The sequence below is a fragment of the Bos mutus genome, chromosome 19, assembly GCF_027580195.1.
Source record: "Bos mutus isolate GX-2022 chromosome 19, NWIPB_WYAK_1.1, whole genome shotgun sequence".
NCBI classification, from domain to species: Eukaryota; Metazoa; Chordata; class Mammalia; order Artiodactyla; family Bovidae; genus Bos; species Bos mutus.
The window spans coordinates 28,096,731-28,112,590 of record NC_091635.1 but is presented as its reverse complement, the minus strand read 5'-3'; the positions used below and the strand labels follow the sequence as shown (position 1 = coordinate 28,112,590).

The 15,860-nt window shown below is 42.0% G+C and overlaps 2 protein-coding genes and 1 pseudogene across 3 annotated transcripts; all 3 read left to right on the top strand.

The window, feature by feature from the left end:
• Positions 1-998: 998 nt before the first annotated feature.
• On the top strand, positions 999-1,626 carry LOC138992019 (keratin-associated protein 4-7-like; annotated as a pseudogene).
• Positions 1,627-6,991: 5,365 nt separating this feature from the next.
• LOC102265056 (keratin-associated protein 4-7-like) lies at positions 6,992-7,621 on the top strand. 2 transcript variants are annotated; one of them, XM_070388830.1, is made up of 2 exons: positions 6,992-7,128; positions 7,246-7,621. In XM_070388830.1, exons 1-2 carry the CDS (start codon positions 6,992-6,994, stop codon positions 7,619-7,621), a joined length of 513 nt encoding a protein of 170 aa, XP_070244931.1. The 2 variants fall into 2 exon arrangements, with proteins under 2 accessions (XP_070244931.1, XP_070244930.1); XM_070388829.1 differs by having other exon boundaries at positions 6,992-7,621.
• Positions 7,622-12,547: 4,926 nt separating this feature from the next.
• Positions 12,548-13,060, top strand: LOC138992020 (keratin-associated protein 4-11-like). The gene has a single exon (XM_070388832.1). It carries the CDS (start codon positions 12,548-12,550, stop codon positions 13,058-13,060), a length of 513 nt encoding a protein of 170 aa, XP_070244933.1.
• The last annotated feature ends 2,800 nt before the right edge of the window (positions 13,061-15,860 follow it).

The window sequence follows — 15,860 nt, the reverse complement described above, 5'->3', positions numbered from 1 at the left end:
AGGCTATGGTTTTTCCAGTAGTCGTATATGGATGTGAGAGTCGGACTATAAAGAAAGCTGAGCGCCGAATTGATGCTTTTGAACTGTGGTGCTGGAGAAGACTCTTGAGAGTCCCTTGAACTGCAAGGAGATCCAACCAGTCCATCCTAAAGGAGATCAGGCCTGGGTGTTCATTGGAAGGACTGATGCTAAAGCTGAAACTCCCATATTTTGGCCACCTCATGTGAAGAGTTGACTCATTGAAAAGAACCCTGATGCTGGGAGGGATTGGGGGCAGGAGAAGGGGATGACAGAGGATGAGATGGTTGCTTGGCATCACTGACTTGATGAACATGAGTTTGGGTAAATTCCGGGAGCTGGTGATGGACAGGGAGGCCTGGCGTGCTGCAGTTTGTGTGGTCACAAAGAGTTGGACTGACTGAGCGACTGAACTGAACTGAACACCTTAATGAACATCCAGTAGTCCAAAGGAATCAGAGTATTCTTCATTGTACATGAGTGGTTCTCTTTCCTAATCTAAGATGGGTCTTTAATCCTATTTTCCCACCAGCATTTCATATGATTGCTCTTAACCTCTTTGACAGCAGAGGAGATTTAGTCCTCACTCTCAGCATATTATCCTGGAGTTAAATACATAAATAAAAACTTGTGAAATCCAGTAAAACAATGTCTTATAATGAGTCTACTTGAAGGACACATCAGATAAGGGAAGAAATATGGGTGCTGATTCACTTGGCTTTAACCAAATTAGATAGCTCAGAATACAAGAGGAAAAGGAAATGTGCCATTTTTAAATGTAGGAATATTTACCAGATAAACACAATTATATAATTTGCTAAAAATGAACTGATTTTCTAGTGAGATAAAAACAACAACAATAATCCTGTACATGCTCAAAGTAGTTCTCAGCAGGGTATAAAAGTGACAGATGGCAAGGAAAGATCAGACTCAAGAACCTCACTCTCCTATTAACAACAGAACCTCCAGCCTCTGACACCATGGTCAGCTCCTGTTGTGGCTCCGTCTGCTCTGACCAGAGCTGTGGCCGAAGTCTCTGCCAGGAGACCTGCTGCCAGCCCAGCTGCTGCCAGCCCACCTGCTGCAGGACCACCTGCTGCCGCCCCAGCTGTGGTGTGTCCAGCTGCTGCCGCCCGGTCTGCTGCCAGCCCACCTGCCCTCGCCCCACCTGCTGCATCTCTAGCTGCTACCGCCCCTCCTGCTGTGTTTCCAGCTGTGGTTCCAGCTGCTGCAGGCCTACCTGCTGCATCTCCAGCTGCTGCAGGCCCCAGTGCTGCCAGCCTGTGTGCTGCCAGCCCACCTGCCCTCGCCCCACCTGCTGCATCTCTAGCTGCTGCCGCCCCTCCTGCTGTGTTTCCAGCTGTGGTTCCAGCTGCTGCAGGCCTACCTGCTGCATCTCCAGCTGCTGCAGGCCCCGGTGCTGCCAGTCTGTGTGCTGCCAGCCCACCTGCTCCCACATCTCCAGCTGCTGCCGCCCCTCTTGCTGTGGCTCCAGCTGCTGCCTGCGCCAGTGTGTGGCGGGTCTCCTGCCACACCACTTGCTATCGCCCCACCTGTGTCATCTCCACCTGCCCCCGCCCCGTCTGCTGTCCCTCCTCTTGCTGCTGAATCTCTGCTTTGAACATACTGCTTCCTCATTTCCTCCCTCCCCACAGTTGCAGAGCTTCTTTTTAAAATATGGAGGGTTCAAGAGAACTGGTCTCTTGAATTTCATAAGCAAACATCAGGCATACTGAGCCCACGTTCTAACTTCTCTCCAAACTCCCCCACTTCTAAATGTAATCACTCAGAATCTCCCAGGAAATTATATTCTCCCAACACTCCTCCCTTTTTCTTCAGCACATCTATTTTTCATGCTTAAGGAACTTGTCAAATCACTTGTGAGGCCACTGAATTTATCTCTCTGATATGGAAATCCAGTGAAGATTTTTTGGTGATTTTCTTATGTCTTTTTATTTCCATGAACCTAAATAAATGTCCTCCTACTGGCACTGAAAATTGAATCTGATTGTTACTCTCTTTCTTTGTTTTAAGTATTTACATTTTGATCCAAAGTAATTGTATTTTGCCTTCACCTGCCAAAGAGCACAAATTAATCAACCTTCAGTTCAATTCAGTTCAGTTAAGTCTCTCAGTCGTGTCCACATCTTTGTGACACCATGGACTGCAGCACGCCAGGCCCTCCTGTCCATCATCAACTCCCGGAGTTTACCCAAACTCATGTTCATTGAGTCGGTGATGCCATCCAGCCATCTCATCCTCTGTCGTCCCCTTCTCCTCCCACCCTCAATCTTTCCCAGCATCAGAGTCTTTTCAAATGAGTCAGTCAGTTCTTCGCATCAGATGGCCAAAGGATTGGAGTTTCAACTTCAACATCAGTCCTTCCTATGAATATTCAGGACTGATTTCCTTTAGGATGGACTGCATGGATCTCCTTGCAGTCCAAGGGACTCTTGAGACTCTTCTCCAACACCACAGTTCAAAAGCATCAATTCTTTAGCACTCAGCTTTCTTTATAGTCCAACTCTCACATCCATACATGACTACTGGTAAAACCATAGCTTTGACTAGATGGAACTTTGTTGAGAAAGTAATTTTCTGCTTCTTAATATGCTGTCTAGGTTGGTCGTAACTTTCCTTCCAAGGAGTAAGTGTCTTAATTTCATGGCTGCAGTCACCATCTGCAGTGATTTTGGAACCCAAACAAATAAAGTCCGACACTGTTTCCACTGCTTCCCCATCTATTTGCCATGAAGTGATGGGACCAGATGCCATGATCTTAGTTTTCTGAATGTTGAGTTTTTTTTTTTTTAATTTTATTTTATTTTTAAACTTTACATAATTGTATTAGTTTTGCCAAATATCAAAATGAATCCACCACAGGTATACATGTGTTCCCCATGCTGAACCCTCCTCCCTCCTCCCTCCCCATACCATCCCTCTGGGTCGTCCCAGTGCACTAGCCCCAAGCATCCAGTATCGTGCATTGAACCTGGACTGGCATCTGAGTTTTAAGCCAACTTTTTCATTCTCCACTTTCACTTTCATCAAGAGGTTCTTTAGTTCTTTCTTCACTTTCTGATGGTGTCATCTGCATATCTGAGGTTATTGATATTCTCCCGGCAATCTTGATTCCAGCTTGTGCTTCATCCAGCCCAGCGTTTCTCACGATGTACTCTGCACATAAGTTAAATAAGCAAGGTGATGATATACAACCTTGACATACTCCTTTTCCTACTTGGAACCAGTCTGTTGTAATACTGGAGTGGATTGCCATTCCATTCTCCAGGGGATCTTTCTGCCCCAGGGATCAAACCCAGGTCTTCTGCACTGCGGGCAGATTCTTTATGTTCTGAGCCACCATGGAAGTCCCTACATATACAGTGGAGTTCTACTTTATTCAAGGAGCCAGAGTTTCAGTACATTTGGTTTATTATTATTATTCAGAATATTCAGTATATTCTGCCTTATAGAGGGGCTACCTTCAGTGCCAGGGAGGTGACATAAATGAATGAAACAGCTTGGTGACAGTTCCTAGGTATTCCTGGAGACTGTGATTTTATGTTCAAGACAAAAAGGGGACCTTTCCAGTGCCACTTCTGCTCACTTCCTGTCCCTTCCCTTCTAGAAGTGCTAATCCCAAGAAAACTTCTAAATAAACATCCTGTTTGCTAATTTTTATCTTTGGGTCTGCTTTTTAGGGAACTCAAACAGTCTCGAAAAGCAATTTGTAACTCACAACAGTTAATCTGAGAGCTGGAAAGACTGACTGAAATTTATTTTTCATCTTTAGTGTATAATAAGTAGGAGCTTAAACATAAACATAGAAAACTTATGGAAATGAATATGTAGAGAGAACCGTGAATTTTATCTAAAGTACATTTATTCTTTGCTAAGGATTTTATGTCACTTATACATCAATATCTGCTTTATTTAAAAATTTAAATAACACAAAAGAATGTGTTCAGAAGTGAGTTTCCTATTATTAGTCTTTGCCGATCCCATTGAAAACCTGTTTATACAAAGAGAGATATATTCTTATTGAATACATTTGTATCACATTTATGTCTTTATTCACAAACCCAGCTTTAGCTGTACATTTTTTTGTTCTGATGTTTATTCAAATATTATTTTTTGGCCTTCAGGCAATGTTAATACATCCCTCCAATACCAGGTAAGTATATTATTTGACAGATTTGCTTACATATTTTTTATATTTATTGTTGAGAACTGTAAATACATGCTTCCTATCAGTTTTTATGAAGAAATCTTGCTAAGTGCATAAGAAATCTATCACTTTTCTAGGTCAGCCAACTTCACTGTTAACAATAATATTCAGGTGATTCTTGGGATTTTCTAGACATATCATCATGGCTGAGAATAGTCCTCAGGCTCAGGTATGCCCCAGATTCATTCCCCAGTTACCCAGGTGGTAACCGCATTATTAAGTCAGACTTATGGGTTTTCTTTCGTTCCTGCCTTGCTCTCCCACTTCCTCATGTGTACTTCCCAGAATTCCCCCCCACCCCCAAGTGAACTACCTGCACTCACATCTTTGTCTCAGTATCTGCTTTGGGTGCAATTCAAACAACAACAATAGATGTTCAGCTAATATTTTTAGCTGATTGATATTAAACCAGTGATGGTAGTTACTTCTCACAAAAGAGGGCTAAATTGGGATGTCTGGAAGAGAAGAGAAACAGTGTCAACATATGTGCTCACCTCCTTTCTATCGTATCTGTTTCTGTGTTAATACAGCATATGTATCCGTGGTGTCCTATAGGTAAGTTCCACTCAAAGGATCAAATTTGAACTTCCACAAATGTGTTTTATCAGGTGACACGTTGCTTACCACTTAAACAAATGTGGTATTCCTCAAGTGTAACCATGATCCCTTTGTTTGGAATGTTTCTCCCACTTTTCTCAACGAGGCAAGCAGACATATTTTTAAAGGACCATTACATACCCATAAGTCATCCAAGAGCCTTCATTCACTCGACAAACATTTGTCACTAATGTGCTCTGTCTCAGTAACAAAATTAAATTTTATTAGTTCATGCCTTCAGGGTGTCTGCATCACAGAAGTGAAATGACAGAAAGTAACTGTAGTACAGCAGAGAGTGCAAAATTCAGAGCACAATGCAGGGACAAATTGTATTTGAACAGGGTAGTTAATCATTGAGAGGAAGCATTCAGGGGAAACCTGGGGTATTGATAGAGGAATAGTAGTTTGCAAAGATAATGACAAAAATGAAACATTCCAGGAAGATGAAACAGCTTCAGCAAAGGCATGCGAGCTTTATTTTCCACCTCTTCCTCAGCTGTCCTAAAACAGCTTAACTTCTGTTTAATCTTATATAAGTTTTCTTTTTTTTTCCCTCAACAGTTCTATGCTTCTTTGGCCTATTGCTTAAAGAAGTATTAAGAATATGCACTGTGTTATATGCTGTATTAAGATTCAAAACAAATATAAGATATTCAGCACAATGCTTAGTGAACTCAGCATAATGCCTAGTGAATTTAGCATAATGCATAGTAAATACAAATGATAAATATCATTATTCCTCAGATTTTATTGAAGATGTATGGAACATATCCCATACTATATATGCTGATTTTAGTTCTTTAGTCAAAATAACACAGGAAGCTCAGTCTGGTGCTCTATGACAACCTAATAGACGTCATTCTATTGGTGGGATGTGATTGGGGTGGAGGGCAGATCAGAGGGAGGGGACATATATATACTTATGGCTGAATCATATTGTTGTACTGCAGAAAGCTACACAAACTTGTAAGAGAATTATCCTCCAATTTAAAAAAGAGACTTAAAATAATAACTGTCATTCTTTTGAAAATGAAAGTCACTCAGTCGTGTCCAGCTCTTTGTAACCCCATTGACAATACAGTCCATGGAATTCTCTACATCAGAATACTGCAATGGGTAGCTGTTCCCTTCTTCAGGCGATCTTCCCAAGCCAGGGATCGAACCCAGGTCTCTGACATTGTAGGCAGATTCTTTCCCAGCTGAGCTATCGGGGAAGCCCTTCTTTTAGCAATTGCCAAACTGTTTCTTATGCATGTGACTCATTCAAGTATCTACAGGAAAAAGATGAGGCGTTACCTGTCAAGTTCTCTTACTACCCAATAGAATGTCTTGGATCCATATTTTTGAAGACTTAATAATTCCAAGCATGTTTATATATAATGAATGCTTTTGTAATGAAATATCCTGTGTACAAGTCTAACAAATTAAAGATAAATCAAAACATCCCATTCATGTTGCCTAGCCTGGGAGACACAGTAAAAATGTGTTTCTTCTACTTAAAAGCTGTGACTATAGCTAAGTGCTTCTGACAGTAGAGCCCAAACAGATACAGAATTTGAAACTTCCTTGTGGTCTAGCTATCTTCCTGACCATCAAAATGCCTACAGAGTATCACAATCATCCCTATTATTTGCAGGACAAGTCTCCACAAACATTTTTCTTTCTATTTCCTTTCCAGTGCTTCACCTTATCAGCACATTTCCCCCTCACCCTTGACAATAAAATATGCATGAGCCATATAAGAAACTTTTTCTCTCTGATGTTCAGACAGCAGTGATATGAGAAAATATCACACTCAAAGAAAATTTCAGAGCCACATGACTAATGCTTTGTTAAGACATTGAACACACCAGGAGCACAACTGACACCCACTAAGAAGTATTGGGATAGATCTTTAAATCGGACGCACAAGAACATATCAGAAAAAGGAAAACTGTTATTTTCTCCAAATTGGAATACTGCAGGATAAACACAAATTATGTAATCAAATGATCAATTTTCCTAAGAGGGTAAACAATAACCAGGAAATAATGATGTCATGATAGCAGCTCTTCAGCAGGATATAAGGGGCTGTGGGCCAAGGCGACTCTCAGACTCAAGAAGCTCACTTTCCTGGAAACTCACCCAGAACTTCCACCCTCTGACACCATGGTCAGCTCCTGTTGTGGCTCCGTCTGCTCTGACCAGAGCTGTGGCCGAAGTCTCTGCCAGGAGACCTGCTGCCAGCCCAGCTGCTGCCAGATCACCTGCTGCAGGACCACCTGCTGCCGCCCCAGCTGTGGTGTGTCCAGCTGCTGCCGCCCGGTCTGCTGCCAGCCCACCTGCCCTCGCCCCACCTGCTGCATCTCTAGCTGCTGCCGCCCCTCCTGCTGTGTTTCCAGCTGTGGTTCCAGCTGCTGCAGGCCTACCTGCTGCATCTCTAGCTGCTGCAGGCCCCAGTGCTGCCAGCCTGTGTGCTGCCAGCCCACCTGCTCTCGCCCCACCTGCTGCATCTCTAGCTGCTGCCGCCCCTCCTGCTGTGTTTCCAGCTGTGGTTCCAGCTGCTGCAGGCCTACCTGCTGCATCTCCAGCTGCTGCAGGCCCCGGTGCTGCCAGTCTGTGTGCTGCCAGCCCACCTGCTCCCACATCTCCAGCTGCTGCCGCCCCTCTTGCTGTGGCTCCAGCTGCTGCCTGCGCCCAGTGTGTGGCCGGGTCTCCTGCCACACCACTTGCTATCGCCCCACCTGTGTCATCTCCACCTGCCCCCGCCCCGTGTGCTGTCCCTCCTCTTGCTGCTGAATCTCTGCTTTGAACATACTGCTTCCTCATTTCCTCCCTCCCCACAGTTGCAGAGCTTCTTTTTAAAATTGGAGGGTTCAAGAGAACTGGTTCCTTGAATTTCATTGGCAAACACCAGACATACCAAGCCCACGTTCTAACTTCTGTCCAAACTCCCTTCCTTTCTAAATTAGATCACTCGGAATCTCGTAGGAAATTACAATCTCCCAACACTCCTCCCTTTTTCTTCAGCACATCTATTTTTCATACTTAAGGAATTTGTCTCCATCACTTTTGGGGCCACTGATTTTTATTTAACATGGAATTCCAATAAAGATTTCTTTGAGTACTCTTTGTTAAAGACTTTCTTATGTCTTCTTATTTCCATGAACCAAAATAAACCTCCTCCTACCAGTACTGAGAATTGAATCTGATTGTTACTCTCTTTCTTTTTGTAAGGATTCATATTTTGATCCAAATAATTGTATTTTGCCTGCACCTTCCAAACAACACACATTAATCGACCTTCAAGAGAGGTCAAAAGACACTGATCACTTCTTAGTTATGTCTACAAAGTAGATAAATTAATCATTTTCTAGTCTTCTTGGGGGAAAGGGGTGAAATTGAAGTGATAGGGCATTTATGAACATAATTACAGGAGAAAAAATTTGGAGATTGAACACAATTCATGATTTTTAACAACACCACCTTTCAGGGTTTTTTCACCTATAAAAGCATCACATAGATAGTTTAGTAAAAGTCTATGCATTTTCTACTTAGGGTCGCATGCAATGAGTCCTTCATCCGCACACACAGTGAAAATGTTAGTCACTCAGCTGTGTCCAACTCTATGTGACCCCAAAGATTGTAGCCCACCAGCTTGCTCTGTCCACGGAATTCTGCAGGCAAGAATACTGGAGTGGGTTGCCATTCCGTTCTCCGTGGATATTTCTGCCCCAAGGACAAAACCCCAGTCTCCTGCATTGCGGGCAGATTCTTTATCTTCTGAGTCCCCATGGAAGCCCCTGCATATTCACTAGAGTTCTGTTTTATTTTTGTAGCCAGAGCTTCAGTAGATTTGTTTTATTATAATTATTCAGAATATTCAGTTTATTCTGCCTTATAGGGGGGCTACCTTCAGTGCCAGGCAGGTGGTATAAAGCCATGAAACAGACGTGGTGACAGTTCCTAGGTATTGCTGGTGACTGTGAGTTTAGGTCCAAGACAAAGAAGGGACCCTTCCAGTGCCATGCTTAGATGTCCACTGAAACTCTATCCCAGCTTGATTTCTCCAGCTGTCCACTTCTGCTCACTTCCCTCCCCTTTCCTTCTAGAAGTGCTAATCCAAGAACACTTCTCAATAAACATCCTGTTTGCTATTTTTCATCTCTGGGTCTGCTTCCTAGGGAACTCATACAGTTCCCAAAAGCAATTTGTAATTCACAACAGTTAATTTGAGAGCTGGATAGCCTGACTGAAATGTAGTTTTCATTTTTTAGTGTATAATAAGTTGGAGCTTAAACATAAACTTGGAAAACTTATGGAACTGAATCTGTAGAGAGAATTGTGAATTTTATCTAAAGTACACATTTTCTTTTCTAAGGATTTTATGTCACTTATACACCAATATCAGCTTTAGTTAAAAAAATTTAAATAACATAAAAGAATGTGTTCAAAAGTGAGTTTCCTGTTGTTGGTCTTTGCCAATCCCATTCAAAACCTATTTTCACAAACATACATTCTTATTGGATGCATTTGTATGACATTTATGTCTTTATTCATTAACCCAGCTTTAGCTGTACATTTTTTTGTTCTGATGTTTGTTCAATATTATTTTTTGGCCTTCAGGAAATGTGAACACATTCCTCCAATACGAGATAAGTATATTATTTCACAGATTTCTCTACATATTTTTTATATTTATTGCACAGATCTGTGAATTCATTTTTCCCACTACATGTTATGAAGAAATCTTGCTAAATGCATGGGAAATCCACAAGTTTTCTATATCAGCCAAATTCACTGTTAACAATAATATTCAGTTGATTCTGTGGGATTTCCTGATGTACAATCACGGCAACTAAGAGCCCCAGCCTCAGGATGTCCCCAGATTCATTCCCCAGTTACCCACAGTGGTAACCGCATTATTAACTCAGACGTTTAGGTTTTTCTTTCTTTCCTGCCTTCGTTTCCACTTCCTCATCTGTACTTCCCAGAATCACTCCGCAAAGTGAACTACCTGCACTCACATCTTTGCCTCAATATCAACTTTGGGTGATATTCAAATAAAAACAATAGATGTTCAGCAAATATTTTTAGCTGATTGATATTAAATCAGTGATGGTGGTTAATTCTCACAAAAGAGATCTAAATTGTGATATCTGGAAGTGCAGAGAAGTGTCAACACTTGTGTTCACCTTCTTTCTATCATATCTGTTTCTGTGTTACTATACCACATGTATCCATGGTGTCCTATAAGTAAGTTCCATTCTATGCATCAAGTTTGAACTTCCATAAATGTGTTTTATCAAGTGACATGTTGCTTTTCACATAAACAAAGGTGGTTTTCCTCAAGTGTAACCATGATCCCTTTGTTTGGAATGTTTCTCCCACTTTTCTCGACCAGGCAAACAGACATATTTTTTAAAGGAACATGACATACCCTTAAGTCACCCCAAAGCCTTCATTCACTCGACACACATTTGTCACTAATGTGCTCGTCTCAGTAACAAAATTAAATTTTATAGTTCATGCCTTCAGGGTGTCTGCATCGCAATAGTGGAATGACAGAAAGTAACTGTGGGACAGCAGAGGTGCAAAATTCAGAGCACAGTGCAGGGACAAATTATATTTAAACAGGGTAGTTAATCATTGGGAGGAAGCATTCAGGGGAAACCCGGGGTTTTGAGAGAGGAATAGTAGTTTGCAAAGATAACCACAAATATAAAACATTCCAAGAAGATGAAATGGCTTCAGCAAAGGCTTGCAAGCTTTATTTTCCACCTCTTCCTCAGCTGTCTTAAAACAGCTTAACTTCTGTTTAATCTTACAGAATATTTTTTTCCTCTTAATGTTTCTATGCTTCTTTGGCCTATTGCTTAAAGAAGTAGTAAGAGTACATACTACATTATAGCTGCATTAAAGATTCAATACAAATAAAAGATATTCACCACAATGCTCAGTGAACTCAGCACAATGCCTGGTAAATTTAGCATGCTGCTGCTGCTGCTGCTGCTAAGTCACTTCAGTCTTGTCCGACTCTGTGCGACCCCATAGACGGCAGCCCACCAGGCTCCCCTGTCCCTGGGATTCTCCAGGCAAGAACACTGGAGTGGGTTGCCATTTCCTTCTCCAATGTATGAAAGTGAAAAGTGAAAGGGAAGTCGCTCAGTTGTGTCCGACTCTTCGCTACCCCATGGACTGCAGCCTACCAGGCTCCTCCATCCATGGGATCTTTCCAGGCAAGAGTACTGGAGTGGGGTGCCATTGCCTCCTCTGAAATTTAGCATAATGCACAGTAAATACTCTGCAAATGATAAATATCATTATTCCTCACCTTTTATTGAAGATGTATGAAACTTATCCACATACTATATATGTTGATTTTAGTTTTTCATTTAAAAATAGCATAGGAAGCTCAGTCTGGTGCTCTAAGACAACCTAGAGGGGTGAAACGGGATTGGGGTGGGAGGGCAGATCAGAGGGAAAGGATTATATACAGTTAAGGCTGAATCACATTGTTGTACTGCAGAAAGCTACACAACCTTGTAAAGGAATTATCCTCCATCTAAAAAATAAGACTTAAAAAATAACTGCCATTCTTTTGAAAATGAAACTTGCACATTTGTGTCTAGCTTGTTGCGACCCAATGGACTATACAGTCCATGGAATTCTCCAGGTCAAAATACTGGAATGGGTGGCCATTCCCTTCTCCCAGGGATCTTCCCAACCTAGGGATCGAACCCAGATCTCCCACATTGCAGGTGGATTCTTTCCCAGCTGAGCTATCAGGGAAGCCCTTCTTTTACCTATTTCCAAACTGTTTCTTAGGCATGTGTCTCATTCAAGCATCTACAGGAGGAAGATGAGGAGTTACATGTCAAGTTCTCTTACTACCCAACAGAATGTCTTCGCTCAGTTGAAGCCTTATTAATTCCAAACATTTTTATATATAACGAATGCTTTTGTAATGAAATCTCCTGTGTACATGACTGACAACTAAAAGATAAACCAAAATATCCCATTCTGGTTACCTAACTTGGGAGGCATAGAGCAAAAATGTGTTTCTTCTATTTAAAAGCTGTGAGTACTGCTAAGTGCTTGAGACCCTGGAGTGAAATCAGAGGCAGAATTCGTTAACTTCCTCATGGTCTATCTTCCTGACCATCCAAGAGGCCCACAGAGGATCACATTCATCCAAATTATTTGTGGGACATCCTCCCTCCAAACAGCTTGTTTTCTAATTCGTTTCTAGTGTTTAACCTCACCAGCACTTGTTCCCCTCACCTTTGAGAAAAAAATATACATGAGCCATATAAGAAACTTTTTCTCTCTGAAGTTCAGAGAGCAGTGATAGGAGAGAAGATCACACTCAAAAAATAAGTGTTGGAGTCATATGACTAATGCTTTGTAAGCACTGAACCCACCAGGAGTAGAGATGACACCCACAACGGAAGAACTAGGACAGGGCTTTCAATTGGACACACAGGCGCTTACCAGGAAAAGGAAAGGTACTGTTTTCTCCATTTTCGAATACTGAATAAGAAACACATAATTATGTAATTAAATGATCAATTTTCCTAAGAGGGTAAACAATAAAAAGGAAATAATGATATAATGATAGCAGCTCTTCTGCAGCATATAAAGGGGGCTGTGGGCTGAGAAGACTCTCAGACTCAAGAAGCTCACTTTCCTGGAAACTCACCCAGACCTCCACCCTCTGACACCATGGTCAGCTCCTGTTGCGGCTCCGTCTGCTCTGACCAGAGCTATGGCCAAAGTCTCTGCCAGGAGACCTGTTGCCGCCCCATCTGCTGCCAGACCACCTGCTGCAGGACCACCTGCTGCCACCCCAGCTGTGGTGTGTCCAGCTGCTGCCGCCCGGTCTGCTGCCAGCCCACCTGCCCTCGCCCCACCTGCTGCATCTCTAGCTGCTACCGCCCCTCCTGCTGCGTTTCCAGCTGTGGTTCCAGCTGCTGCAGGCCTACCTGCTGCATCTCCAGCTGCTGCAGGCCCCAGTGCTGCCAGCCTGTGTGCTGCCAGCCCACCTGCTCCCGCATCTCCAGCTGCTGCCGCCCCTCATGCTGTGGCTCCAGCTCCTGTGGCTCCAGCTGCTGCCGCCCGAGCTGCTGCCTGCGCCCAGTGTGTGGCCGGGTCTCCTGCCACACCACTTGCTATCGCCCCACCTGTGTCATCTCCACCTGCCCCCGCCCCGTGTGCTGTCCCTCCTCTTGCTGCTGAATCTGCTTTGAACATACTGCTTCCTCATTTCCTCCCTCCCCACAGTTGCAGAGCTTCTTTTTTAAATGTGGAGGGTTCAAGAGAATCGGTCCATTGAATTTCATAAGCAAACACCAGACAGACTGAGCCCTCGATCTAACTTCTCTCCAAACTCCCCCACTTCTAAATGAAATCACTCAGAATCTACCCAAAAATTACAATCTCCCAACACTCTTCCCTATTTCTTCAGGACATCTGTTCTTTCATGCTTAGGGAATTTGTCTCCATCACTAGTGAGGCCACTTGATTTTTATCTCTCTGATATGAAATCCAATGAAGATTTTTTTGCTGTACTCTTTGGCAAAGATTTTCTTGTGTCTTGTTATTTCCATGAACCTAAATAAACGTCTTCCTACTGGCACTGAAAATTGAATCTGATTGTTGCGCTCTTTCGTTTTTTAAAGCATTTACATATTGATCCAAAGTAATTGAATTTTGCTTGCACCTGCCAAACAGCATAAATAATCAACCTTCAAGAGAGGTCAAATGACATTGACCGCTGCCTAGTCATGTCAAGGAAGTAGGTATATCAGTCATTTTCTAGTCCTTATGGGGGAAAGGGGTGAAACTGAAGTGATAGAGCATCTATGAATATAATAACAGAGGAAAGATTTGGAAAGATTGAACACAATTCATGATTTTTAACAACACTAGCTTTCAGGGGTTTTTCACCTATAAAAGCATAGCATAGATAGTTTAGTTAAGTCTATGCATTTTCTACTTCGGGTCACATGCAATGAGTCCTTCCTCCACATACACAGTGAAAATGTTAGTCACTCAGCCGTGTCCAACTCTATGTGACTCCGTGGATTGTAGCCCACCAGGCTCCTCTGTCCACGGAATTCTGCAGGCAAGAATACTAGAGTGGGTTGCCATTCCGTTCTCCAGGGGATCTTTCTGCCCCAGGAATCGAACCCAGGTCTCCTGCACTGTGGGCAGATTCTTAATCTTCTGAGCCACCATGGAAGCCCCTACATGTATACAGTGGAGTTCCTTTATTCTGGTAGCCAGAGCTTCAGTAGATTTGGTTTATTATTATTATTATTCAGAATATTCAGTTAAGTCTGCCTTACGGTGGGGCTACCTTCAGTGCCAGGCAGGTGATATAAATGAGTGAAACAGACCTGGTGACAGTTCCTAGGTGACTGTGAGTTTATGTCGAACAGTAAAAAGGACCTTTCCAGTGCCATGCTTAGATGTCCACTGAAACTCTATCCCAGCTTGATTTCTCCAACTGTCCACTTTTGCTCACTTCCCTTCCCTTTCCTCCTAGAAGTACTAATCCCAAATATACTTCTCGATAAATATCTTGTTTGCTAATTTTCATATCTGCGTCTGCTTCCTAGGAAACTCAAACAGTCCCCAAAAGCAATTCGTAATTCACAATAGTTAATTTAAGACTTGGAAAGACTGACTGAAATGTAGTTTTCATCTTTAGGTTTACACTAAGTAGAAGCTTAATCACAATCTGAGAAACCTTATGGAAATGAATCTGTAGAGAGGACTGTGAATTCTATCTAAAGTACATTTATTCTTTTCTAAGGATTTTATGTCACTTATACACAAACACATGCTTCTAAAAAAAACTGAATAACACAAAAGAATGTGATCAAAATGAGTTGCCCATCATTTAGTCTTTGCCAATCCCATTCAAAACCAATTTTTACAAATGGAGATACATTCTTATTGAACGCATTTGTATAACATCTATGTCTTTATTCACAAAGCCAGCTTTAGTTGTACATTTTTTTTCTGATGTTTATTCAAATATTATTGTTTTGCTTTCAGGAAATGTTAATACATTCCTCCAATACCTGGTCCTATATTATTAAATTATATTATTTTACAGATTTGTTAACATATATTTTATATTTATTGTTGAGAACTGTGAATACATGTTTCCCATTAGATTTTATGAAGAAATATTCCTAAGTGCATACGAAATCTATCAGTGTTCTAAGCCAGTCAACTTCACTGTTAACAATAATATTCAGGTGATTCTTTGGGATTTTCTAGACATATAGTCATGGCAGTGAATAGCCCCAGCCTCAGGTATGTCCCTGGATTCATTCCTCAGTTACCCACAGTGGTAACCGCATTATTCACCCAGACTTATGGGTTTCTCTTTCATTCCCGCCTTGCTTTCTCATTTCCTCATGTGTATGTCCCAGAATCCCCAACCCCACCCCCCGAGTGAACTACTTGCACTCACATTTATGTTTCAATATCTATTTTGGGTGCAATTGAAACAGAGACAATGGATGTTCAGCAAATTTTTTTGTTGATTGATATTAAACCAGTGGTGGTGGTGACTTCTCAAAAAAGAGAGCTAAACTGGGCTGTCTGGAAGTGAAGAGAACTAGTTTCAGCATTTGTGTTCACCTCCTTTCCATCATATCTGTTTCTGTATTAATACAGTATAGGTATCCATGGTATCCTACAAGTAAGTTCCATTTTATGGATCAAAGTTGAACTTCCACAAATGTGTTTTATCAGGTAACTCGCTGTTTGCCACATAAACAAATGTGGTTTTCCTCAAGTGTAACCATGACCCCTTTGTTTGGAATGTTTCTCCCACTTTTCACTACCAGGCAAATGAGTAATAATTTTTAAAGTTCCATTATCTACCCGTAAGTCATCCAAAAGCCTTCATTTACTCGACAAACATTTGTCGCTAACATGCTCTATCCCAGTAACCAAATTAAATTTTGTAGTTCATGCCTTCAGGGTGTCTGCATAACAGTAGTGGAATGACAGAAAG

Excerpts from the sequence above, each read along its gene's own strand:
- LOC102265056 (XM_070388829.1), top strand. The coding sequence starts at position 6,992 with ATGGTCAGCTCCTGTTGTGGCTCCGTCTGCTCTGACCAGAGCTGTGGC.
- LOC138992020 (XM_070388832.1), top strand. The coding sequence starts at position 12,548 with ATGGTCAGCTCCTGTTGCGGCTCCGTCTGCTCTGACCAGAGCTATGGC.